This window comes from Centrocercus urophasianus, unplaced genomic scaffold, assembly GCF_019232065.1.
Source record: "Centrocercus urophasianus isolate 14NV4802_14NV808 unplaced genomic scaffold, USGS_Curo_1.0 seq_29, whole genome shotgun sequence".
Classification (NCBI taxonomy): domain Eukaryota; kingdom Metazoa; phylum Chordata; class Aves; order Galliformes; family Phasianidae; genus Centrocercus; species Centrocercus urophasianus.
The window spans coordinates 9,114,674-9,140,764 of NW_024884855.1; the positions used below are offsets into that span (position 1 = coordinate 9,114,674).

General features: G+C 44.1%; 2 protein-coding genes across 4 annotated transcripts in view; one reads left to right on the forward strand and one right to left on the reverse strand.

The window, feature by feature from the left end:
- Positions 1-504: 504 nt before the first annotated feature.
- Positions 505-15,746, reverse strand: ARPC1A (actin related protein 2/3 complex subunit 1A). The gene is made up of 10 exons (XM_042827979.1): positions 15,661-15,746; positions 12,358-12,439; positions 11,658-11,762; positions 8,850-9,072; positions 6,763-6,870; positions 3,719-3,931; positions 2,868-2,943; positions 2,488-2,681; positions 1,696-1,786; positions 505-898 (listed from the first exon to the last, which is right to left on the reverse strand). The coding sequence occupies exons 2-10, from the start codon at positions 12,419-12,421 to the stop codon at positions 860-862; spliced, it is 1,113 nt and encodes a 370-aa protein (XP_042683913.1). The 5' UTR covers positions 12,422-12,439; positions 15,661-15,746; the 3' UTR covers positions 505-859.
- A 313-nt stretch (positions 15,747-16,059) lies between these two features.
- The window catches only part of KPNA7 (karyopherin subunit alpha 7), a 38,094-nt gene continuing 28,062 nt past the window's right edge, over positions 16,060-26,091 (forward strand). The window contains exons 1-8 of one of the 3 annotated variants that reach the window (XM_042828110.1): positions 16,060-17,381; positions 18,210-18,352; positions 18,902-20,465; positions 20,596-20,681; positions 20,954-21,015; positions 21,305-21,382; positions 23,562-23,661; positions 25,034-25,357. The gene's annotated coding sequence lies outside the window, so the exon portion shown is untranslated. Of the gene's footprint in view, positions 17,382-18,209; positions 18,353-18,901; positions 20,682-20,953; positions 21,016-21,304; positions 21,383-23,561; positions 23,662-25,033; positions 25,358-26,091 lie in introns of all 3 variants that reach the window. The other 2 variants (XM_042828108.1, XM_042828109.1) reach the window with 2 other exon arrangements.

A 26,091-nucleotide genomic window follows, 5' to 3' on the forward strand; every position in this document is an offset into this window, starting at 1 on the left:
ACATGCAGACCTGTGTAATGTCACAGGCTCACCAAGTGATTTGCTTTTCATTTGCTGTCCCCAAGATCTGGATTTTTGCCTTCCTGTCCACACGTCACCTTCCACACTGCACCCTGTGCTGTGAAAAGGCTTTGTACAAATCCCAAAAGGCAACCACAGATAATTCTGGTCATCTACAACTATGACCCACTACAATGGAAAAGGCATTCGGGTTAATTTGCCAGGCAGACAGAACTCAGAGTCAGCAGGACAGAACTATTCTTCCTCCAACATCATCACCTCAAAGGATCAGCCCTCGAATGAAGCCCAGCTCAGTCTTCACATCCAGACCATCACAGCTCCAGGTCTTCATCTGCCAACTTCAAGCAGCACAGTTAAGATGAACTCTTCCTGTTCTGAGGCCATAAAACACCAGGTCAGGATTTTATGCTCTCTTCTTTCAATCATTCTTACAAAATCCTCTTTTTAATCACTCTTAATGGGCACCAAAACACAAAGGATCTGTTTTTCTTTTTTTTTTATTATTATTATTATTTCTAGCAGACAATTTACATAAAATTCCCCTTTTAAGTTAGTGATTCATAACTTCCTGCAATAAACTACTTAAGGAGCAGCTTTGGTAAAGAATGGAATGAAACAACCAACCAAAAAATAAAAATAAAAAAAAAACAAAAAACAATCACAGCTGATTTTGAAACCAACACAATTCACCAAATTTAGATTCAAAAGAAAATCTGCCAAGCCGTTCTTTCTCAGTGTTTCCAAGCATTCCACCTTTGTCCTCCCTCCTCAGGTTTGTGCAGACGTGGGAGCTGCGTTCTGTCAGCAGTTTGTCCTGCTAGATGCTGGCAATCCATCTTTACATGATTCGTAGACCCTGAATGGAGGACTCCAAGGTCTTGGAAGAGAGAAAACCGTAATGACAACGTGCTGAGAAAGCAGTGTTAAACAACTCCTCGTAAAGGCTGATGTTAAGGAGGAAGGAGCCATAGACAAGGCTTGAGATGACTCTGATTCAGGAGCCAGGCAGCACTAAAAGCATTCATTTCCAACTCTCACACGTGGACCAACAGCTCCACCCCCTCCCTGCTGAAGCAGCATTAAAACATTTCACACATGACCTCAGTTTCTCCTTTGGCCTCTACCCCCATCAAAGCATTCTGACATGATACAATGTAAGTAACGACTGTCCTAAAAGCCAGTGTTGGAGGTTTTCAATACAGTGCTTACTGTACTTTTTAATTGTTTGAGGTAACTATGTACTACCCTGATGAGTTTATTAAGAGATGGCAGGAGCATCTTCTGCAGAAAGACAGTGAGCAGAGTCCAAAGGGATGGGAACAAGGAGAGACACTGAGCCTCGTCATATTAAAAGCTGTTCTACAGCCCCACTGTGGCTAAGCAGAGGCTGGAGAAGCAAAGAACACGTGGGATGACTGCAGGTACAGCAAGCAATTCATTAAAAAAATAAGTCTGGATCAGTACCATCTACTAAGCAAAACATCTTTGCATTTAAGCTGGGTCCTGGCTCTGCCTTGCTCACGGAGTTCACTAATGCTCCTGGTATCCCAGCCTGGATTTCCTATTTCCTGCTAGCAAAACTCAAACTAGGGCTGCGCCCCAGAAACTGATGCTAGAGACTGAAAAAAGGAATCACTGCAAGCAGTTCCCACAAAGGCAGCAGCAGGAGCATACCTTGAAGTCCCAGATGGTCATCGCTCCATCGATGCCCGTGGTGCAGAACTTCCGACAGTCCCGTTTGTCCACCTCATAAATGGACACCTGGCTGCAAGCAGAGAGCGAGAGCCGTAAGGCAGACACCCACCCCAGAGAGCCAGAAAGCTGGGGCTGAAATCAACTGCTACTCTTCCAAAGGGAGACGTCAGTATAGCAGAGCTTATGCTACATTTTTGGCACGGTGCTTCAGGACAATAAGCAGAGAGAGGATGCTGAAAGCCCTTATCAGTCAGTGGCTGAAGACTAAACATTTTCCTCGGATAAAGACAGTTTGCTTCAGGAATGCTGCATCTTCTAGGCTCACACACTTTTAAGATATAAGAGTATTTTACTCAATTAGCTTGAATCGATCCTTTTTGATGAATAAATTTATAGAGAAGTAACACCAGAAGTAAGAAGCTGAGATGTGAATTCCTGTTCCAGGTGAATTCTCCTAACTGTGCTTTGCAGTACTACCAACCTCTTGTGAATTCTTCACATATTTGATAAGATAAACTGCATCCAAGTTGCAGAACACATTAAACACGAGCTAACAGGAATAGCATGCATGCAGTGTTAATAATTAACTTTACCAGCTTCCACAATTCCCAGAAACACACAGGTGTTACTGAAAGGCTGGAATGGATGCAGGATACCAGCTACACCCATCCGGCGTGGCAAATCTGAGCCCTCAAGGTTTGTGGTTCATCCTGTGAAACCAAAGTGATGAGGAGCCCTGCTCGCCCTCACCTCGACAGCCAAGACACTCACGTTATACTGTTCTGGTGCAGAGTCTCCAGGGTAGTGTTACGATCCTCTGTGGTGGCTCTTTTATCCATGTTTCGGAAGCGCTCCATGGCAGAGATGTTGCGCTGGATGCTCTGTTTTGGAATGTCCAGTTTCGAAACGAAGCTCAGCAAGCCACGCTCATCACAGTTAAAAAGCATGGGGCAGCAATCGTGGCCCTGCAACCACACACCGGGAGAGCATGTGAAGACCCAGAGCTTCTCTTGTTCTGCTGTTGTTAATTGCAGAAACGTAACGCTCGACACCATGGAGATCTTGCTTATCGCTAACTTGTCAACTCATGGTGCTTTTCTCACTCTCCAAAACACTACAACACTCTACAAGGAGAAAATAAAGACACTTACAGCTGCCACCACGCTGTTCTCAGAGACAAATGACACGCTCAGGAGTGGAAGGAATTCTGTTTTCAGCTGCGAAACCCTGAACACAAGAGTATTTGTTAAGGACTTCAGTGAAACCTCTCATCTTTGGTTCCAGCAAAAAACAAAGAGACAATTCCCAGACAAGCATTACTGGAATACAATTCAGTGGAGCTCAGCTGTCCCAAGGTGACACCAGAAGGCTGAAATCCGTAATAATTCCCCTCCGCCCCCCAAAAAAGGTTCAAATTCAAGAGGCTATTAGTTGGATCTACAGTATAAAACCACTTGATGTTTCAGTCCTCAGCATCAGCTCTTTGGAAGGAAAAAGTCTGGGTGTTAAATTAGGTCAGTTTTTGTGATTTTTGTAATAAATGAGAAAGGAATTGTAGAGCCATCTATACTTAGTGATATCCTTAGCCAGTTACTTACACAGCTAAGGCCATCAGAATCAAAACTCAAAGCTGAGCACAGCAGTACCTGGATGATCCACCCGTGCCAGCAAAATGCACACACAGTCTCTTCCTCAGTTAGAAAACCATGGAGACTGAGAAGTTCTTAAGATCAAGGAGGAGCTGTTAATTAAATACTTTGATGGACTGGAAGCAAGTGATTGTACCCACACTGAAGATGTCTTAAAAGCAACTTGAATTATACATAATATAGAATTGTAGGAGTCTACCTTATTTATGTAGGCCTCAAAGAGGCTGCTATGACATGCAGTAAAGTGGAAACAGGAGTCCCAGCTCTCCTCTTGCTGCTGCAAGCACAACACTGCACACACTGCTTCCTTCTAATGTCCAACACAGAACAGTTAACAGTAAGAGCAGACTTACATCATATTTTTTGAAGCATCAGCAACTGACACAGTGCTGTCATGGCTGACCCAGGCGAGGCGGTTACCACTGGCAGAAAAGCTGACACTGTGCACCCATCCGCCACTGCCAGCACCCCCAAATTCTGACATCAGCTGCCCAAAAGGCATTTTGGAGCCCCACGGTGTACTGGCAGGCTTCTCATCCACTTCCTTGATGTAAGCAGAAAACACCCTGCAAACAGAAGATTTCTACATGAACAAAGACATTAAAAAAGAAACAGCTGGCAGCTGCACACACATTTCACATGGGAAACAACTGGATGCTTTCTAACTCTCCCAAAATAAAGTAGTACAGTGTCTTTTAACAGTAATCCACACAGGCTGGGAAGTTTCAGTACACAGAAGAAAGCAACAGCAGCAGGGTGTAATGCAGATTGCTTTTTCACAGATGCTTCTCTTTTCTAATCCACTTGTTTCCAGAAGATGGCACAAAAACACACAACGTCCTGACAATTTTGCTGTGCTGATTTCCCTTTCATCCCTCTGCAGTGCTGTTAGCTCTCAGAGTCAATTTCTCCAGCTAGAGAAAAACCCAGAGCTACCACACATAATAATTATGTTCTCACACAGACCAATAGAAAACCACCCACTTCTTAAGAACGTTCACTGTTTAGCAGGATTTCAAAGAAAGAAAATGGATGTTCAGCTCCCAGCACAGGGGCTCTGAACCACCTCAATCTGGCTCCTCATGGAAGGAATGCCTTGAAAGCACAAAATACCACAGTGTTCTTATGTTGGTTGGTTGGGTTTTTTTGTTGGTTTTGTTTTTTTTCCCAGCACTTCAATTTTCAAGATATGTTTAAATAGGAAGCCCTCCTCCTTTCATCAGATTCCTTCTGCATGATTCAGACCTGCCACAGCATGGTGCTCCCCACTGTTGCCATGGAAGCTGCCAGCACGTCACACACACAGGATTGGAGTCCATTGAACAGGAGAAGCAAGTGAGTGGTGCCATACTACAGCCAGAGATGTTCCAGGAAGAAGGAAAAGCAGCAATCAAACATTCATGGCTGCAGCCAAACTAAATGAAATTGTTCTACAGTGAATTGAAGGAAAAGTTGCTTCCCATACCACCACCATCCAAAGTTCTACTTTTAATCTTGTCAGTGTGGAATGTGGACTTCAAAAAGTGTCTGTGTTCAGTTCATTCAAATAAAGCTGTTCGTTTGGAATGAGAAGGGTTTAACTGCAGCTATTTTAGGTACAGATTTTCAGAGAATTAAGTAAGAATTTATGCTCAGCTCTATCAGTTTAAATATAATTTAACGATAATCCTCCCAGAAACTTAATATTATAGAGCCACCAGAAAGGATGGCTCTCCTAATGTATGGAAATAGGACAAGATGTTTAAAGCAGCAGCCTTTGACACAAGGCAGAAAAAAATCATTCCTAAGTAGTAAGAGACCTTGAACAGAACTGTTGGCAAAAAAAAATCTTTTCACTTACTGAAGTCTCCCTCTCAGAACCACCTCAGCTTGAAGGCCCCAGCCTTCAAAGAACACTGGGAAATGACTTTCATTCCCATAGCAACATTGTTCCAGAAAGATTATACAATTATCACCAATGCTATTAACCCTCTATATAATATACAAGTACGTATTCCTAAAGACAAATGCAAGAGGAGCTCATCCAGCCTCCAAAAAACTGCTGAGTATCAACCTGGAGTCTCTTCTGCCCTCCATTTTTTTCCCAAACTCAGCTGCTTCCTAGCTGGCAGTGTCTCCAGCAGATCCATTTCCTAGTCTTCTCCAGAACCACCTATCAGAACAGATGCATACTTCAGCCCACGTATGTTTCTTATCTTTAACTGCAGTGTAATTGCATGTTCCCTGGAAGTGGAATTCTGGAGATCTTTAGTCATCATCAAGCAAAGGCTACACTCTTCCTGAGCAAAGCCCAGAGACAAAAGAGTTGAAGTCCAAATTACAGGACATACACAGATCAGCTGACATAACATCACAGTCCCAAGATGCTTTATGAACACATATGAAAAAATTTCCACATGTGAACAGCAGCTGCTTCTAGAGGATGAACGAGTCCTTCACGCCACACTATTTTGGGAACGGAAGCGAACGCTCACAGTTCATCTAATTAAAACTGGAGATAAGGCAGGAAGGGGAGACGACTCTCCTCCTCTTGCCCAGCTGCCATTTAACATCTCTGCATACATAGAAAGGTAACAAAGGATTGACTTCAGATGCACGTCTTTCATTCCGAAACCAGGAACGCCACGGTCGGCCCCTCCCCCCTCTCCCACTCCTTAGTTATTCTCAATATGCATTTTGAAGCTGCAAAATTGCACAATTACATAAAGAAATTAACAAAATAAGCTTTCTTATTATTCAAGGACGAGTGATTAAGTAAAATATGAACTGAAGTCAATCACTGCATGCAGCTCCCATGCAAGCTTCAGTGCAGTGACTCCAGTAAGTCAGCACAAAGCAACCTGCAGAACCCATCCCTCACGGTGTGCCTTCACAACCCATCCATCTCAAACATCAGCCTGCTCTGCAAAAATGGTGCTTTGCTGCCCTGAGTTTCAGGTGCATCAATTCCTCATGAGGCCAGGTGAGCACAGCCTGGTGAACAGCGGCTCGGAGAAGAGAAAGGTGAGACAAGCTGCAGCACTAGGACACAGCTTCTGAAACTCTAATGAGCAGTGGTACATTCCTACCAGATAGCATCTGTAAATCTAATTTCAGACTAAAAGCCCAGTACTCATTACACCTATAACAGCAGCACTTCCATGCCCTGCTAGTAAAGAAACTCACCAGCTCATTAAACTCAGTTGAATCCCCCAGGAGATAAATGTTAGCAGCCCTAGGCATTCATGCAGCAGCACCAAAGTCAATGTCTCTTAAGCTGGGCATTTTATTTTGGTAACAACATCGTTATGTGATGAGCTGCCTTCTATTCCGACAGCAATCACACAGTCATCATGCTTCTGCTTCTCACTTGAACCAGTGAGCCAAACTCACTCAGAGATGCTTTATTTTCTCCCACCTGCACTTGAAGTCACAGGATCCAGCAGCCAGCAGAACATTGTTGGGGTGCCAGTCCAGGCTGAGGACAGTAGAACGAATGGGCTTTTTAATGTGCTTGCTCACCCACCTACATTAAAAAAGATGAGATTTTTGTGTAAATATTTTACCCATTCCTCAAAACCCAAGTAATACACCTCAAAAGCATCACCTCTTATCAATGACTGAACACAAGCTTTGCTAGAAAACTCACATTATGCCCAAGCCCTGCATATTTTATGCCTTTGGTTGTGCCCATTTCCTTGCATATTTTTACTGTCTATGAACCTCATGTTGTTATCTTAATCAAAGTTTTAAATACTACAAAGTCACATTAAATATGCAACTCTTCTTCTGAATCTAATTCATCTTCTAATTTATGTTTATGATACATCAGACTGAATTCCTTGACATGAATTTTGCACAGTAATTGCTTGGTTCTTTCCTCCTGGTGAACAAGAAATCAGTTTTGGCCACGGCGTAGAGCTGAGCAGCATTATTTTGTTACATCACTGAGTGCACTTCCTCTCCTGCTTCTTCCAACTTTTCTAGAGTACAACAGCTACAAAAGCCAACACATCAACGGGTGAACTGCCAACAATAAGGCCAAAGTCTGTATCTCAGTTATCTGAAGTACAGTAAAAAGTGGTCCTACTGTTGAATGCATGAGCACTAACTTAAATGTGTCTCAGCAGATTGAATTTGTTTGAACAGTTCACAAAGTAGTGGGGAAATCAGTTATTCACTGCATGGCCTTTGGGATGATGGTGGTTTTTCTTTGAGTTTACTTCCATCAGCAGTTCTAAGGATCACATTACATTATTTGTCTTCGACACAGGAGAATTTTGATTCTTCTACAGACAAGTGAGGCAGAGAAAACATTAAGAACTGAATAAACTGGAAAGCAAAAAAGTCCCAAACAGTCTTTAAAGTGAACTTTGCAGATGGTCTCTGTGTTTAGCATCCTCACATGGATACTGTACACAGAATGGTGGGAACACACACCTGTGTTTTCACAAATGTTAATGCAACCCAAACTAATGGATACCTAACATACCTATCATCACCTACAGGGGATATGGGAAAATGCAGCTCCAATACAGATAGCTACAAATGTAGATCTCCTGAAGATCAGAAGCTCCAACTTTCCAAAGATAATATCAGTGGTAGAAATATTTGTGATATTCCTGTCTGAGATCTATGAACTGTGTGAGAATAAATGACAGCATACAGAACAGGTAAATGACCACCTTGAACGTCTGCTCTTGGATCAGCCTGGAGATATCTGACAGATTTGAATTTTTTGTTGACAAGAAATGATCCAGTACAGAAGATGCAAGACCAAGTTCTTTATTCAGTCAGGAAGGAGCGTGGGGCAGGAGGAAACAAGTGGTAAAGAGGTGTCTGCTCTGCAGAAATTCTTGTGCTTTTAGAAGAGCAACTTCAGTTTAAGGCAGTCAACGATACCTATGCCAACACATATAACCTGAAAACAGACTTAGTCAAAGGCCCTTAGGTGCTACACTACAGTGAAGAGGTAAAAGAAAGAACCTTTTCCCTGAAATGTAGAATTCCATGAAAGAACTGCTGAAGCCTATTCCTCTTTATTGCCAGAAGATTTTAGAATTAGTAAAATAGTGTAGCTATGCTAAGTGTAGAAATGCTGAGTCAGGGCCTGAAGCAGTGATTGAGCACCTGGTGGGAAGGCAGGGCCAACCCAGGGGAGCTCAGGTGTGTGCAATGCATCTGAGTGACTGGAAGGGTAGAGCCAGGATCCACCCCTTCCCAGACCTCATTTAAGGGCTGGCAGCAAAGGCAAGGGGATCCTGCTGGAGATCTCTTCTTGCTGGAGGCCTTCCACAGGTAAGCAAATTTTCTTCCTTTGTTTTTGTGGCTACTGCATTTGGGCTTGACTCCGTTTGCGGTGGCCAAAGACTTTGCCATCCTGCTGTGACCGCTGTACTTTCCATCACATTGTTACAAAGAGTAACTTAGCTACTGCCACCAAACTCCAGGCTTTAAGCTTCCCCAGGCAGCCCTTAGAGTACAAACAAAAATCAAACAGCTCACCAGTCGTTTTCAGACTCAAAGTAGCACACAGATATAAGCCGAGCTCCGCTTCCTACAGCAAATTTATTCTCCAAGGGAGACCATTTGACAAAGGTGGCCGCGCGGTTGATTCTCAGGATCACGAGTGTTGGTTTCCACACGCCATCCTTCTGACTCCACACGTAGGCGTTGCGGTCTGCGCCGCACGTCACAATGCGGTCACTTTTGGGAGCCCAGTCAATACCTGCAATCCAGACTTCGTGTTAACAATATTGCCCATTTGCTTTATAGTAATTCAACACAGTCTTGCAGCCTTCTTTCCCACAAAGACAGTTATCAGTCTCATGTTGGCACTCCCCTTGTTCTCCAGGCGCCATTTTAAACTGTTATGGATATCAGTTCTTCCATCCAGCCTTCACCAAAACTGCAGATCCCAAACTTTGAGGTTCTGAACAGAGAATCTGCTCACTGAGCAAGCTAGCTAACAGCTCACCAACAGGTGGAGCTCTGCAGGCTGGCTGAAATGCAGCCACAAATCACTGACTTCTACACAAGGCTCGTTATGGACAGCAGAAACCCAGCAATACTGAAGCACAAACATCTAACATCTGTTTGATCTAAATGTTCAGCTAACAAGATGTTGAGTTTTTGTCACTTAGCAGGGATTAATCCTTATGTACCATTACAAACCTTTGGGTTACTGCATGCTTATTTATTAAGCTGTGCCATGAGAAAGTCTATCAAGCAAAAGCAGAATTCAAAAAATCACAGAATGCAACAAATCAAAACTTTGATAAGCTTGCCATTGCTTCTTTCCCTTTCCTATGCAAAGGTTGTTCTCAACTGGAAACTCTCCTGGCAATGTTATTTTTCATCCCTTCTTTAGAATCCTTCTTTGAGATGCATAGTTCAATCCTTAACTCTCTTACAAAACTGTACTTCAATTATTTTCCCCATGTTCTGTATTAAAAACATCCCCTAAGTGCACAAACTGAAAAAAAGGATTAAGGGTATCTGCACTAATTTGTATCACTTTGTTCATATACTGCTTCAAAATAGGGTTATGCTTAAGAAGCTCAGTTCTGAAGTGGTTGGTAATCTGAAACCAGAGATACAAGTCAATCTTGCACTGCTTTTGAAAGGCAGATCGCTGTGCCCTTCTTTACTGTCTCTGTAATTCCCACATCTCCCTTGCATTAGCACCAGCATTCTGATTCTGAACTTGCCTCAGATCTTTATTCACTCCTCTTGCAAAGTTTTCTGCTAATCTTCAAGAAACCAGAAGGCAGGACTAAGAACCTCGGCCCTTATGATGAGAATTTAGAGTGGCAGTGGCCTCCTGTCAGCAACAAGTGGTTTGAGAAGTCTATCTCCTGTGTGTAATCACAATTCATGTGCACTCTGTAAGACAACTGCAGCATTTAGTATTCAAAGGTATCAGCTATGCTGGAAAGCAGCACAAGCTCTTTTGCCAAGTTATGAACATTTGGCTTCTCTCTAACATCAGTAGGTAAAAAGTAAAATGTAGAGAAAAGCCTCTGGTGGAATGGAACATCGCTTGTAAATTCAACCCAAATGATTCTTCACAAAAGAACAAGTACAGTTGTTCTCTGAATGTAAAAACCAGATCAACTGAATGAAGTTCCTGCAAAATGCTGTTAGGCAGACAGTTCTGCCATTAGAGAGCTGAGGACGGAATTTTGCTGTTCTGGGGCAAGCTCTTTGATTAATTACTTCCATTTCCTTAGAGGGAAAAGTTCCTCATCGAAGTACCACATGCACAAAAAGGACTAAACAGGACAATTTCATTTTTAAAACTAACACCTTTTGACTTGTGGAAGCTCTCACACTTTTGTTGTGGATCCACAGATGGGTCTGCAGTACAAGTGCTCACTGTCTGCCCTCAGTTCAAGGCTGGTCACATCAAATGCAGTTGTACCTCAGAACTGTCCTTTCTCTGTGTATGGGAACTGTTGAGTCATGGCCTGAACCACTGACTGAGCACCTGGGGAAAGGACCTGGGTCAGCTCTGGGAGCACAGGTGAAGGCAATTCAGCTGTGTGACAGGAAAGGGTGGAGCCTGGCTGCACCTCTCTTAGATCTCATTTAAGGGCTGACTGCCACAGGGAAAGGATCTCTGGTTGGAGATCCCTCCCCTGTGGAGTTTTCCTTGTGAGCCCAGATCCTCAGAGACAGGTGAGCACCTTTTGTTTTCCTTTTCCACACTGTATTTGTGGTAGTGCATTTGTTGTTCCATTCCTGTATCACCCTTCCACTGCTTTGATCTTTTGGACTGTAGCATCTTGTAAGACCGAACTATGGCCACCAGTGAAGAAATGTTAAAATATCAGGAATTCAATCTCCTCCAGAAGGTGGCCAAAGTTAAGTTTCTGGTGTCTTGCTTTTTACTTTGCAGTCAAGTCAGTTCTTAAAGCTTTCCTCCTGCATCTGGCTTGAAAGAACTGCTCTTCCTGCTCACTGAGGATGCTACACAAACACTTCTCTGCATTAGCACTGAGAAAGGGAAGGGCTGTTTCCATCAGCGTCTGTGGCAACTTAAAACACTTACCAACCTAAAGCCAGAGTACTGTAGGAAAGGGAAAGGAAAAATATATCAACACTAACTTGGTGAAATGAATCCCTAAAAAAAGATTTACTGCTGTCCCAACAGCTCCCTGCATGCAGGCCAGGAAAATGCCACAAGGTTCTCCATAAGGAGGGAATGCCTACATATAAAGAGATCTATTTACTGCATGTTTCCTGTTCAGATGCTCGGCTGAGGAAAGAAGGGTGCAGGGAAAATTGCTGCACAGCTTGCTCTTCACTTACCTGTAATGTGGCCATTGTGTTCCTTCAGCTCGTGAGCTTTTACCCACTGGCTCCCATTCTTCTTGTAAATGTGGACTTCATGATTATTAGGGCTAATGGCAATTTCTTGAAGAAGAAAAGAAACAGTCCCTTAGTACAGAAAGCTTCTTTAATACCCTTTTACTTGGCAGAACTTCCCAGTCTAAAGCTTGTACTCTTAACTTTCAGAGCATTACATAGGTTTTGTAAACCAAGGGCTACCATCCCTGCAGGGTAATATCAAAAAATGATGGCCATAACATGATTGTGAGTACACTGAACAGAAAGACAGCACAGCTGGAATGTAACAATCCAGCTGCAGTAGAAGACTATATAAAGACTATATAAAAATAGAAGACTATATAAAAAGAAAAGGCTGGGCTTGGGGCAGGGAAATAAAAGGTTAAAGAGTATGAGAAGGACATGTTCTGATGGGGTACAGACCAAGAGGCGAAACTTTCTGGGACCCCACTAAGACTGGATTTGCTTAAATGTCCAAGTTTCAAAAAAAGGGTCTCAAATCCAAACAGATTTAGGACTGCAGCATGCTTCTTGGGTTCTAAGTGTAGTGCTGTGTATTTGACCACATCCTCCTTAAACGTGGTCCAGAACACTTCAGGGTGAACCAATTGACAGCACAGAGAAAAGAGCAGCTGAGAAAGTAAATGAAAACATCACTTACGAGTACGGTCTCTGTTCCATGCATGGCAGGTGATTGGCTCCAATAAGAACTGATGTAGAGACATTCCGAGTTAAAGATATTCCTATGTTGGAAAAGTTGGGGGGGGGAGAAAACTGAAAGGTGTGAAAATGACAACAAAACACTTCAAAGTTCAGTGGTTGTTAAAACAAATCAGTCCTCAACATCTACAAAGGCTGTTCCAGCTCAGCATGACAATTTATTCAGACAACGACAGATACTCAGCAGGTTATGACCTTTCCCCCTGTGCCCCAACATCTTTGGTAGGTCAATGAATTTTGACTGTCCTGCTTAGCTACAGCTAATTGCAATTGCTCTAAAAGGTTTATGCTCTTGCTTCTTACTGTATCCTCATATGAGGAAACACTGTTATGAAATCTAACACCTAACACTTTAACTGTGGATTTAGAATACTTAAACAAGAAACTTAGTGACAGCTCAATGAATTGATTTGAAATTCTGGTGTGTATTGAGGCTTGCTGCACTACAATGAAATTTTTTTTTTTTTTCCATCTATCAGGAGGCTAAACTGATGTGCACAGATATGTAACTGTAATCTGCTGATGTATCATTTGATGAAGCCGTTTGTAAGTATCCTAGGGAAAAACCACTAACATCAGTAATGAACTAAGTACTAATTTCTTCAAGTTAATCCTAACACTTACCTGCTTTATGGCTTTCATGCTTGTGAGATTCAAACAGTGGAAGAACAAACTGAGTTCTTTGGGTTTGTGAATACTTTTTTTACAAGGCTAGACACTGAGTTTTTCTTCTAACTTACTGCTGAACATTTGCAGGTGATTGAAAGCTCTTTAAAATATCAGATCATATCTCTGTGTCCTGTGTTAATCAAGGACAGTATAAATGGATGGCAGGTAGCACTGTAACAACTCAAGGTCACCTGTAAGAGCTGAAATGTGCACAGCTCAGCACACACCACTGGGATTTCTTCATTTCTTCCTCCTTTCACGTATTCCACATGTTTTGTAGCAATTTATCCTCGGCTGATAGCAGTGTCTGCCTGCCCCTCCACGTACATCTAACAAGCACCATCTCTGTGATGTCACTCCAAGACATCCACACCCATTGCAGCCTGAAATTACAACATAGCCAAGTATGGCCATGTTAGCAGAGGGTGGAGACTTCAGGACAAGGTAGGAATTTGGAAGCAAACAGGAAATGAATGGCGGTCCCACAGAAACTCAGGAGTGAATGAGAGCTGAGTAACCCCTTTCAGAGCTGAGCAACTGTAGCAGCCCACCAGTTTAAGAAGTATCTCTCCTCAGGACTCTGTGCATGATCCAGTACTTCACCAATGCAAATAATTGGACAGATTTTTTTCTTTAAAAAATCAAGCCCTGTTGTTATAAAGAGACACGATTTGCAGTTTCATTGAATGTACTTAAAATAGGAACTCTGGCTAAATGAGCTTTAAGTCCAGTTCATAATTTTAACTGCCATGATTTCCTTAGTTCTAGTAATCTTATCCTAAAGATCAAATAAAGCCACTACATGCATGCAGCCCTAAGAAAAAAACAACTACTTATTTTTACTGATGTGAGAACATTGACACAATCCAAGTTACCTTTGACCTTGGACAGCTATGGTTTGAGATTCCATGCGTTAACATAAGCAAAACATGACTGCAAATTGCTTTTTCCACAGTCTTGCTTTAGTGCATGCCAACAGTTCAGTAGCAGTGCATTTCCATATACAGGAAAAGCTGAAGAGCTCTACTACCAACAGGGAACGCTCAGCCTTTTTGACTCTTTCCAAATAAAATGTGAAACTATCCAATCTCTGCTGCCCAAGGAACGCAGCTATTTCCCAACACTTTCTAACACAGTCCTCATGCTCTCTCCACAGGTTGGCACTCTGCAAAGCACTGCTGTCCCATCCTAACAACTCCTAGTTCAGAGATTTTTGCTCACTAACCTACAGGCTGTTCCCAAAGCTTGCATCTGCACAAGGGATGTGATGTGTTCTCATCTGCTGAGCTTCTCAAGCGCCACAACTGGCAGCAAGCAGCTGGCTTGGGTTTGGTAACGCTCATTAAGAAACAAGTGATGACAATCTCAAAAAGCACAAATATTTCTCATCTGATCATTGCAATGTTATTTCCTTTGGGGAGATAAATACTGTTTGTAAGATTTTTATTAAGATTTATTCCTTCTCAGAGACCAGCTGAATGACTTGATACAACCACTGCATCGTAACCCGTCAGTGTTCTCCTGTCTGCCAACCTCAGCACTTCACATAGGAAAGGCACTGTTGTGATAACTGTCACAGAATCACAGAATGGCCAGGGTTGGAAGGGACCTCAAGGCTCATGAATCTCCAACCCCCTGCCACATGCAGGGCCACCAACCTCCACATTCAGAACCCAGGGCCCCATCCAACCTGGCCTTGAACACCTCCAGGGATGGGGCATCCACAGTCTCTCTGGGCAGCTGCTCCAGCACCTCACCACTCTCTCTGTAAAGAATTTTCCCCTGACATCCAACCTAAATCTGCCTTCCTCAACTTCAAACCATTTCCCCTTGTCCTGCAGTTATCAACCCTTTCAAAGAGTTGATTCCCCTCCTGTTTGTAGGCTCCCTTTAGGTACTGAAAGCTGCAATGAGGTCACCCCACAGCCTTCTTTTCTCCAGGCTGAACAAGCACAGCTCCCTCAGCCTGTCCTCATAGGGGAGGTCTCCAGCCTCCTGATCATCTTCGTGGCTCTTCCCTGAACCCTCTCTTGGCTCTTTCCTTTATTTTTCTTTCAAATGCAAACTAACTGTCCTCGAGCTTTGAAATACAACTTAAGGGCTGGGTGAAAAAAGGACTCCAGCGCGCTCAGCCCGAGCTTTCAGAGCACATCTACGGCAAACACCCCTGAGCTGCTGTCACCTCTCGAGAAGCACGAGGCCACCCAGGATGAACAGCGAGGAGATGCGTCCGAATCAGAGACAGCGAGTGAGGGCGAGAGCCGCCGTTAATCTCTGCCTATCTCCACACCCCGTGGAGCAGCCGGCTGAGCGCCGCCTCCCATCGCTGTCATCCCCTCCGGACCCCCAGCGCTCCGTTCCGTCGGGGCGGCGGCAGCTCGGCACGAAGCGGGCGGTGCCGGCCGGCCCGCACAGGTGAGCGCTGCCTGAAGGACGGAGCCGCCCCGCCCGCTGAGCCGAGCGCAGGGCCGGGCGAGGGGCCCGCAGGCCGCGGTCGAGAGCCGGGGAGCCGCCATCCCTTCAGCACCTGGGCCTGCGGGCGGGCGGACGGCCGCTCCTCGGGGCCGGGACTCACCTGAGGCGGCGGGGGCGGAGCGGGGCTCGCGGACTCTGGGCAGTCGACGCGACTCCGCTCCGGGCGGCGGCGGCGGCGGCGGAGGGGAGGGGTGGGGGGGGCGGCCCGGCACTGACAAGGGAGCCAGGAAACGCGCACTGCGCCTGCGCGCCGCCCGCCGGCCAGCCTCCCGCCGCGGGTTGCGCATGCGCCGTGCTGCGGGGGCGGGAGGACGCTCTGCGCCTGCGCGGAAGGAGGGAGGGCGGGAGGGAGGAATGTGGGGTGCGTGCGCGCCGTGCCCGCGCCTCACACAAAGGAGGCGGTTGGGCGGGAGGCGCGTGCGCGGTGAGGGGTTGGCGCAGTCACGTGGTGCCGGGGTGTTGGGCGTGGGAGAGCGTCGTGTGTGCGGGGCTTCGAGGGTGTGCGAGGGGAAGCGATGGCACCCGCTGTGGCTCAGGGGCAGCTGTGGAGGAGCTGTTGCTGAGCGTGCTGAGCCATGCTGGCCTTAGGGGGTGTTCAGATGGGGGCTGTAAGGCAGGAGCTGCAGTCTGTTGGCTGAGTGAAGGGCTTTCCTGAGCAGCACTGGGCACTGCCCCTTCCCTCCTGCTGCGTGGGGAGCCTGGCCCTGCTCCTAATCCCTGTGAGGACCTCTTGGGGTCTTGTGCTTTGACTCCTGTAACACTCAGCTTATAAACCTTACTGGCCGCGAGGCTTTGTGAGCTGAAGCATGCCAAGTCAGGCACGTGTCTCGTGAGGAGGTGAGCTCTGAGGTATGGCTCTGCTGCTCCTCGTTGTGAGTTTAATTTCTGGTCTGAAAAAAATCTGTCTGTAAGCAACTGCAGGGGAACAAGGTGAGCTGTGTCCAGGATGGCTTTGTAGTGAATGAATGGAGCCAGTCTCGTCTCTATCTCTGGCGGTGTAACAGCTTGCAGATAAGGATAAGGCAACGTGTGTCATGTACCTTGATTTTTTTAGTGGAGCTTCTGATGTTGGCTTGCAGGATTTTCTAATAATAAACTGAAAAACCAGTCTAGGTACTGCTTTAGCAGGGTTGCAGATCTAGTTGTGGAAAAATGTACTTGGTATCAGCACTTGTCTGGGGAACTACCTTCAGTCCATTACTCATCCACAGTGAAACAGGCCTTGTAATTACTGTGTTTGAAGATGAGGTCAAGTTTGAGCTTGTATGAATGCACTGCCAGAGAACTGGAATGCAAAACGGGGAGCTCTATGGATAAAAGTAACAGTTGTAGTACTGTATATTTCATAATTGTGGAGTTGATTGTATTGCAGGAAAGGATGGAGGGGCTGCTGTGGGCTGTAAGCTGAATGAGTATCAACGGCTTGCTGTTGGAGAGGTGAATGCCATGAAGGTCTCTGTGAGTAAGAAAACTGCTAATAAGGCACAGGCGTCCTGCTATGCTGAGCCCAGTGTGTCCAGTACTGGGCTCCACGTGAGAGAAATTTGTATGATTTAGAGAAAGAGGTAGAAGTAATGATCAGTCTTTGAACACATGACTTTTACAGAGCCAGAGAGAACAGAAAGCCGCAGACGTGGTTAGTCTTCAAATAGATGAAAGGATGCTGCCGTGAAGAAAGGGACAGTTTGTTCTCTCGTGTCCACTGGGGGTAGGGTGAGGAGCCATAAGCTAAAATAACAGCAAGGCAGATGTAGGTTACAGTGAAAAAATGTTCCGTGATTCTTCTGAACCAGTCGAGCAGTGTTGGACTGACTGGGCAAGGTATGGGCTGTTCTTAGAGGTTTTAAGAATAGATCAGACAAATATTTCTCACGGTGGGTGAAGTACAGTATAAGAGCTTGCATTCAGGAAGGAGACTTTGCTTAATGGGCTCCTAACCCAGTGTTACTGTGGTTCTGTAGCCCTGAGATATGTAATCGTTGCAGCCCTTGTTGGCTTAACAATAAAACTAGTTCAGCTGCACAGATTAAAGATGCTCAACTGGGCCAAGTGACATTACGTAACGGGAATGAAATTGCGTTTAAGCATGGCTTTATGTTTTCAAAATGATTTTCACCAGATGGGGTGAAAGTATCTAAATGAGGAGCTCTGCAGAGCTTTTAAGCATTAAAGGCTAAGGCCTCATCTTCAGCATAGCTTTCCAGAGAGTGTCCCACCTTTGTTCCTGTGGTATTGCTGATGCAATTGAACTCTGGTAATCCAGAAAGGATGCCAGTGTTTTTGAGATTTAAGGCCTTGCAAGCCAAATCAAAATGATTCTAATAAAAGTAGTTTAGGTCAGTATGACCTTAAGATATATCTGGGGGGGGGGGGGGGGAGGGAACAGAAGAGCTGGGATATTGTTTTCATCCTTTTTTTTAACAGCAAGGGCACACAGTTGGTAACAGCTACTCAAAAAGTGGGTTGCAATATATACAAACAGGTATTTGCAGATCATAGTGCTTAGTTTGAGCAGCCTTCTAGAAGTGTGTTATTCACCCCAGTATCTGAAAGCAGCAATTTCTGGCACTGAATGTTATATCGCATCTGATGCTTAACAGGGGGATGAGAAAGGCCATTTTTTCCTAATTGAATTCTCTGCCTTTCTAGACCTGCCATTTAGATCACAGTTTATCAAGATTGATTTTCATCAGGAATACTCTTGAATTATGAGGAGTGCTTTCCTTAAGGTCAAATGGAGTCACCGATGGAAATAACTGCAAATTCGGGAATTTTAAGCTTGAAAAGTCAATGTAACTAATTGTCCTGTTTTGTTTTTGTTGTGTTTTTTTCTGGGGGGGGGGCCGGAAGGGGGGTTGTTTGTTTGTTTGTTTTTTTGCAACTTAATACAATGTTATGCGTGACAACTGTTAGAACTTCACATAATGTGTGCAACTGTTGTAATACAAAATAAGAAGGAAGGCAGACTGCTTGCATCTTGATCAGACTCACTAAGTGGTCTTCTTGCATCCTGGCTTTCCAGATGATGATAAGCTCGATGCTGACTGCTTTCTGCTCCTTGTGTTGGGAGCCTCCATGCTCAAGCTGCTAGGTCTGGGGGCTGGGGCTCCAAGTGTCCACCTCTAGAGCTAAGTGTCCAGTGTGCAATGCTCAGCTGTGCCTGCCCTGCTGTTAGCCTGCCTTCCTGAGATTCTATGCTTGAATGCATTTGTTGCAGTTGTCCAAGCAGTGCTGGTGAATAACAGCAAGGTGATGGTGTTTGGATGGTGGTAGTGTTGCACAAAATCAGCTCCACTAGAAAAGAAATAGTGGCAGTGTTTATAGTGGCTTTTTCTTTTTAGGTTGACAGTGAAATTGTACACAGGTGTTTTAAACACTGTCTCATTCGAGACATTCACTAGGAGCCAGTCCTGCTATTTCCTGAGCATGTCTTCCACAACCAGCAAAATCTCACGTCCTGCAGCCTGTGCTCTGCTGCCACAGGAGCTGTGCCCACCTCCCAGGCTGTCAGTTTGCTTCTTCTGTGCTTCTCCATCATCCTGTTGCAGCACCTCCTGACGTCAGGTTTGAGCAGCATCCTGGTACACTGTTTTGCTGTCACACTGTGAACAATCTCAATATTTTTTTTTCTGTACAATAACCTTTATTAAGACTTTGCATTGCAACTATTATCAAGAGGAATTATTTTCAAGAGATAGCCCAGATCCCACCTTCTATCATAAAGTCCCAGACCTGTCAGTGCAGGTATTTCTCAAGTACTGATGGTGTCTTCTGTCACTCAAGGTGTACTTGAGAACCATACTTTCAGTTGCTGAGATCTCATACAGATAGTTCTTCCATCTGCATGTTGTTGCATGCTTTCTGTCCTCTAGTTTCTGTCCTGTGTAGCCGTCTTCGTTATCTCAAGCCTGTTAGTGCAGTTTTGCTATGTACCATGCCCCCCAGATTTGATAGGCTTTTCCTTAAGAGAGATTCTTCCTGTACAGTTGTGGTGCCCTTGAGAAGATGCCCTTATTGATCATCCCTTTTGGAAGCATTAGGGTGCTACTTACTAGCCCTTTCTGTTGGTGAAAACCCCCCTGTAGCAACCATTTGCCATTTCAGAACTTGTCTCCGTGCACAAACAGGTTTGTGGAGTACCTATGTTGAGAACACACCTGTTTTCCTCATCTCTTTTTCCACACCCTTTTCTGCTCTAGTAAGTTCATGGCAGATGGCTTCAAACACGAGCTTCAACTTCAGTAGCTGTTCCTGAGCCACTGACATGGAGGAAGAGGAGTTTGGCACTTGGGTATCTCTCCAGAAGCGAGCCCTTTGCTGGCTGAGGATTCCTGGTGTGCAGTTAGAGCTGATTTGGCCATTCCACCCCTTTCTTCTGTCATCTAGTTTGTGTATGGTCTTCCTGTACTTGGACAGGCTTTGGTCATCCTCCTATTCCTGGACCAGCAAATATTTAACAAGAGAAATGTTTGCGCTGGAAAAAAGTGTCTTAGGATATGTCTGATGTGATCCTTCAGCAGATCAACAAGATACAGTTATGTGATGAAGCAATGAGCAGGAGATATAAACAGCTGCTTCAATTCTCAATGTTTTCAGTTCTGCAGCTTCTCCAGCCGTTCTAGTTCTGCATGCTGGTTGGTTTTGTTGTCATCTTTTATGGAAGATCACCTCCTTTAGAGGCTTCTTGTGCTGACTGAAAATTCTGCAGAAGAGCATCGTGTTTCTATTTGGAGGATAGCTCTGTATCCATTACTTAATCTGAAAAGGAACAGCAGGATACACAATCACAGAAGGGATTTGAAATGTTGATGTGAGGGTAAGAAAAAGAAATAGGAAGATGGTATCTACCCCAGGAGTTTGGAGATGCTCGTGCTCTTGAGTTTTGTTGCAACACAAAAATAAAGGGTAAGTCCTGCCACTGCTGATAGTTCACTTTGCAAGTTCTCCTTTGTGGGTGTAGATCAGCTGCTGATACCAGTAGCTTGTTACTGCTGTATTCAAGCACCATGAGGGTTGATTGATATGTTTTGCTCAGGGTGCAGAGAGCTGAAATTCCCTTGTGCTCCAGTGGACTGGGAGCATCCTACGTGCATCTTTTCTGCCCAGTCTGGCTTTCCTCAAGTTAGTACATTTCTTTTGGTACATGTTAACTGTTATCTGAAATGGGATGTTTTCATTTATTTTTGTTGAATGTGGAAGATGAGGTGCAGGAAGGAGTTTTGTAGTTGCACAAGTCTACTAGAAAGCTCATTCCAACCAAGCACGTTTTTTCTTACCCTGGAGTTTCATGGTAGTGCTTTTTTTTATTTTTTTTGTCTTTCCAGGGCTGACTACTCAGCCTATTCAATTTTGATTTACAGATCTTTACACTTTATTTCCTTAATGTTTGCCAGGTGCGTGTTGTGGTCCTGCTCCTGACGCAGCTCTTTTGCCACGCAGGAGGCTTCTGAGGAAGGTATGAAACAGATTGACAGTGCAGCTATTTGTACAGGGTATTGAAAAGTAGGATGTGTAGACCTGGATGCTGCCCTCTGAGAAAATTTGCCTTATCTTTAATTTTTCTTTATCATTGGCTGCCTTTCTAAAGATTGGATCCAAACTGATGCAGGTAATCCCAGCTGACTTGGGCAGCGCTAGGTCAGACCATAAACCAGGTGGTGGTGTGCTTGCTTAATACTTTCGGAGTACTCAAAGGTATTATCCCTATCTGTTAAGTCAATAACTTTGTTCTAATAACATTTCAGGCTTTGATGTCCACCCTTCAGTGGAAAAATGTGACGTGGGGGCGTGCAGTGGATGGAAGGTGAAGATATTGTCTGAAGGTGAGGTAGCTTAAACAGAAAGGCAGGACACTCATCCTTACTTGGGGAGGAAATGCTACGCATTAAACCCACATCTAGCTTTGATACTTGAAGTGTCAGCTGTCAGCACAGTGCCAATGGAGCAATCTGCTCAGTACTGGCAACTTTTCTCTCCTCTGTGCCAATGACGAATGTCGTTGACTATCTAGAGAGGGAAACTAGCCTCCTCTTGTGTTGGAGACCTGGTAAGTGTGATGGGTGGAGCTGTGGGATAAGTGGAAGAAAGGATAAAGAGAGAGGAAATGGAGGAATTCCTCAGGGTGCCATCTGTCGTGTAAATTACCAAAGAGGCAGAGGGAAAGTAGATTTCTTCTTCTGTGGATTAATTTTGCCAGACTGCAATCGGTGAGCTAACAAGCATGCTGCTTTTCAGGACTGCAAAAAGCAAAGCAAGTGTTACACGTTATTAACAGTGTTCTTCCAATAGATGCAGGAGGGAAATGCTGGAAGCCTTAGAGTGTATTTTCCATTTACCAATATAAAGGGCAGAAGGGTGGAGAGGTAACTTGGATCAGCCACAACTTTCTTTGCTTTCTCATCAGCTTTTCAGTGCTCAGGGATGATTTCCTCATGCTTGTTAGTAGTGTGGTAAAAATCAAGGCAGATTCTTTCTAGAAAATAAAGGAGTCCTGGATTCCCAGAATGTTGAATGCTCACCTCTGGGGCTTCCATTTGTCTCATTAAGTGATTTGTGGATTAATTTTCAGTGGCTTATTTTTCTCTATAAAATTGTGCACTACTAAGTCGACAGGGATTCACCCCCACTGTATCTGTGTTGTGGAACATTAGGACCTCTCTATTTACCTTAATGCTAAATGAAAGCTAAAATGATGATGCACCTCTGAGGCACAAATAGACCCTGTTGTTTACAAAGTCCTCGAGTCTGAGTCTGTTTTACTGGATATCAGTGTACATGGATTTGAGCATATAAACCAATATTATTTATTTCAAAGTTAAGCTGCAGTAGCAGCAGCTGGCTTTAGACCTGACTGAAAATGTGTTTGATTGCAATCTCAACAAACAAATATAGTCTCTGCTCCAGAATTTACAATGTGTGTCTTTTTATCTCATGGAAAGTGTGAGCTCCATGGCTTGTTTAGTGCTTACTGATATGAATCACTGGAGGACTCTTGTTGCTGTAAAATAATAATAATAATAATAATAAATAAGCCCCACTCTAAGGAAGAAGAACTGCAAGGGCTTTAATAGGAAGACTGGATTCTAACAACACACTGCTCTTCAGCAGAAGGACATCAAGTAAATGTACTGTTGTGTTCTACAATGCTGCATAACTTCTATGCTATATAGGTTTTGTATTAACAAAGCTTAAAACTCCAAATTTGGTATGGAGGTTGCAGTTTACCTGCTAAAAATGCATTTTTAATCACCAGTCAGTTGCAGGTAAATGTATTGTTTGAGTTTCTAACCTATTTGAATAACAGCTGCATTTATGATTCAGTTCTTGTAACTGATGTCCCAGAATTGCAGCTGAGAAATGCTTCTCGTGGTGTCAGTCCATTCCAGAACTCGTATTCTTTTCCTTGCAGATGTTTGTATGTGTGGTCTATCCTTCATGGAAATGAACTGCAGATTGTGGTGAATGTTAAAACAGCTCCTTAGGTCTGTGCACGGAATGAAATGGCAGCTATGATATTTCATACAACGCAAAGATGCTTAAAATTTCACTGAAGTAGATGTGGCTGTGGGCTGCATTCCATGGAGAAGTCCCAGCACCATGGAAACAACTGACAAAACTATGGTTTCAGTGCAGGCAGAATTTAATACTGCCCTTTTTAAGGCAGGTTTTTCAGGAGTGCTCAGCACTGTCTTGCATCTTCCACCAAATCTGCTAGGCCTTGCTAGGAGCAAAGCTGAGCCAAGATAGTCTAGACTTTGTTTAAAATAGATAAAAGTCTTGCCATTTATCAGTATAATTATTCTAATGACTGAGCCCTTCAGGTTCCACAGAATTTCCTTATAGAGCAGTGTTACATTCGTCCATTATTGGCCTAATCCTGCCCTTCCTACTCAAAGTTAAGGTTGAGTGTTAAACCACCTGCATGTAAACTGTCACAATAGCTCTTGCATAAATAACCTCTGTGCATAGCCATTGTTTTCACTATGTCTCTCCACTCTGCAGGAGTTTGGGAAGGCACCCACTGCTCTCTGGGTATTCTGTGCTCCTTCCAGTTCTGTCAGTAGTGTTCTGAGGAGTTGTTCCTGCAACTTTTCTCATGCTGGTAAGCATCTTCATCCATTTGAATCCAAACATCTCGAAAGCAGGTGAAAGAGAAAATAATGAGCAGAGAAGAAGCTGAAAGATGTAGGAGGTCTGTTTGCAAGGCTTTTCTTTCAGGTGTTGCCAGATTAAAACAAAACAAAAAACGAAACAGAAAAGCAGTGCTTTATCCTGCTATCATTTGTGCCTGTTTGCAGTTGCTGTAGCCATGTGCTCTGTGAGAGGCTCTCCTGACTGAGACAGATGTAACAGAGGACAGTTAGGCTGGTGTATGTGTATGCACACACGAGGGGGGAGAGAGAGTCTTGTTATTCTTTCAGTTACTGAAATTGTATTTTTGGCAGCAATGTATTACTGCTCCAGCAGAGTTTAGCTTTGCCACCCTTTTTCTGAGTTTTCCCTTCTGGAAGAAGTGCCAAAGGATGCTCTGTGCTTTTACTCTTGGTGAGGTCCTGGTCAGTTTTGTGGCTGTGCTGATGCAAACAGCCCTTGTATGTGATCAGAACAAAAATGTGATTCTAATTTGAGAAAAGCTGATAGTAATGCTTATCTTGTATAAGGTTTGTTGGAACTGCTGCAGATTGAAATTGGTGTGAGTGGGAGAGCTGGGACTAATGAATATAAATTCTCAATTTATTCAAGTTGTCTAAACAAGAGTGCATAATTTATTACTTTGTTGCTTAAGGTGTAGGATACTGGCACGCTTTTTTATTCAGGGTCCTGCTTGCACCTTCTGCAGTTTAGCTTGACATTCTGTTGCAGTTGATTCAGCATCTTGACAAGCTCATTATTGTCACTGTTGGCACAACCCCTCAGATTTCCATTTTGTCTGAGTCTGTTTCACCTCAAGCTTGGGAGTTTCAGCATGTCCTGTTGATTCAGTTTCCAGACTCACCTGTGGAGACTCAATTGCATGCTGGTGATTTTCCTGCAGAGTGCAGTGAAGCATATGGCACAACATTCTGTTATGTTGAATCTAATCCAGCCTTTGTATCAAATTATTGCTCACCAAGTAATAAAAACAGTCAATTTCTAAGCCTGTTTCAAACTGAGGTACTAAGATTTTGCACCAAGCTATGACTACTTTATTGTGAAACATAGGGCTAGGAGAGCTTTCAAGAAGTCATCTTAAAAATCTATTTAAAATGGGGGTTATCTCTGTTAAACCAGGGCATGTTACCAGACTGTACTTAACTTCCAGTAATGGAGGCTTCATGATCTCCAGACCATCTTGTCCCAGGAGTGATTCCCCCTACAATAGAAAACTTACCAAGTGTTTACCTTAAATCTTGCTGCGGTTTTGGTGTATAACTTAATGTCATATTGCTACACCTGATTATTTCAGATTCTTCCTTCTTCTGATCTCTATCTAGTTTCAGCTCTAACTTGAAGCAGTTCAAGCTGAGTGCAAACCTGTAAGGAGAGGTGCAGCAGAAGAACAAACAAAGGTGCTCTGTGGGATTTGAAGCACAGAATCTACCCGGTGCAATGTGGGCAAGCAGGCATCAGGCCTGCATGCAGCACTCACATCTGTGGCACTGGTGCTTCTAGGGAAGGCCGTTTCCTCCAGTGCCACCTGCAGTTCATCCTGATCAGTCTTCAATCTTCTGCAGCTCGTGAACGCGGTGCCCTCTGATCCTCAGCTGATTGATTAGATCCTTAATTTCCTCCGGGGAAGAAAACGGATATTTCATGTGGTAGGTTTATTTCAGGACTGTGAACTGCCAAACAGGACTGCCAAACAGATTCTTTGAATAGGAATGGTGTGAAATGGCTCCATTCACTTCACATTAGCTGCCCTTTTTCTCACTGCTAAATATTATCCTGGATTTCTGAATGAGCCCTGCTGGCTCTATGTGATCATGGAGGCAGAAGAGTGAAGCCCATTAAATCACGAGACATTTTTTCCAGTTTTTAGCGTAGTCTTTTCCTCTCCTATTTTCAGATGGTTGCTCATACAAAATGAAAATAGGATTCCACATTGTCTCTATGCAACAGAATGAGGCACTTTGCCAGGTGATGTAGGCCAGAGTAAAGGGCTGGGGGAGATGGCCCAGGAAGTGCTGGGTCTCTGCCAGGGACTCCATCACCATTTTCTCTTGGCTGCAGGGACAGCAGATTCTAAATCTGCATCTTCTAAATATTGACAGTGTCATCTTTCAGCCTCTTGGAGGAGATCAATTTTTACAATTTACAGAATATTTTTATTTATTAAAAAAAAAAAGAAGCCAAGGCAGCTTGTCTCCCTGTATAGCAGGTAAGGGAGACTCAGGGAGTTCAAGTGACATCCTTGTAACTGATGCCTGGAGATGCCTCATTCAGTCATGTACACTGCTTCTGGGAAATATTCACTTCCACCTGTAGCTCTTCATATTTTCGTGTTGCCATTCTGCCAGCATCTTCTCAAAGGCTCTCTCCTTCTTCCAGAAGC

Bases quoted from the DNA above. Each gene is read 5' to 3' on its own strand.
- ARPC1A (XM_042827979.1), bottom strand. From the start codon at position 12,421: ATGTCTCTACATCAGTTCTTATTGGAGCCAATCACCTGCCATGCATGG. The intron at 9,073-11,657 runs GTAAGTGAAGAG...TCTGGATTGCAG, and splicing joins ACACAATGGCCACATTACAG to GTATTGACTGGGCTCCCAAA. The intron at 3,932-6,762 runs GTGGGAGAAAAT...TTCTGTTTGCAG, and splicing joins TCCTGTGACTTCAAGTGCAG to GGTGTTTTCTGCTTACATCA.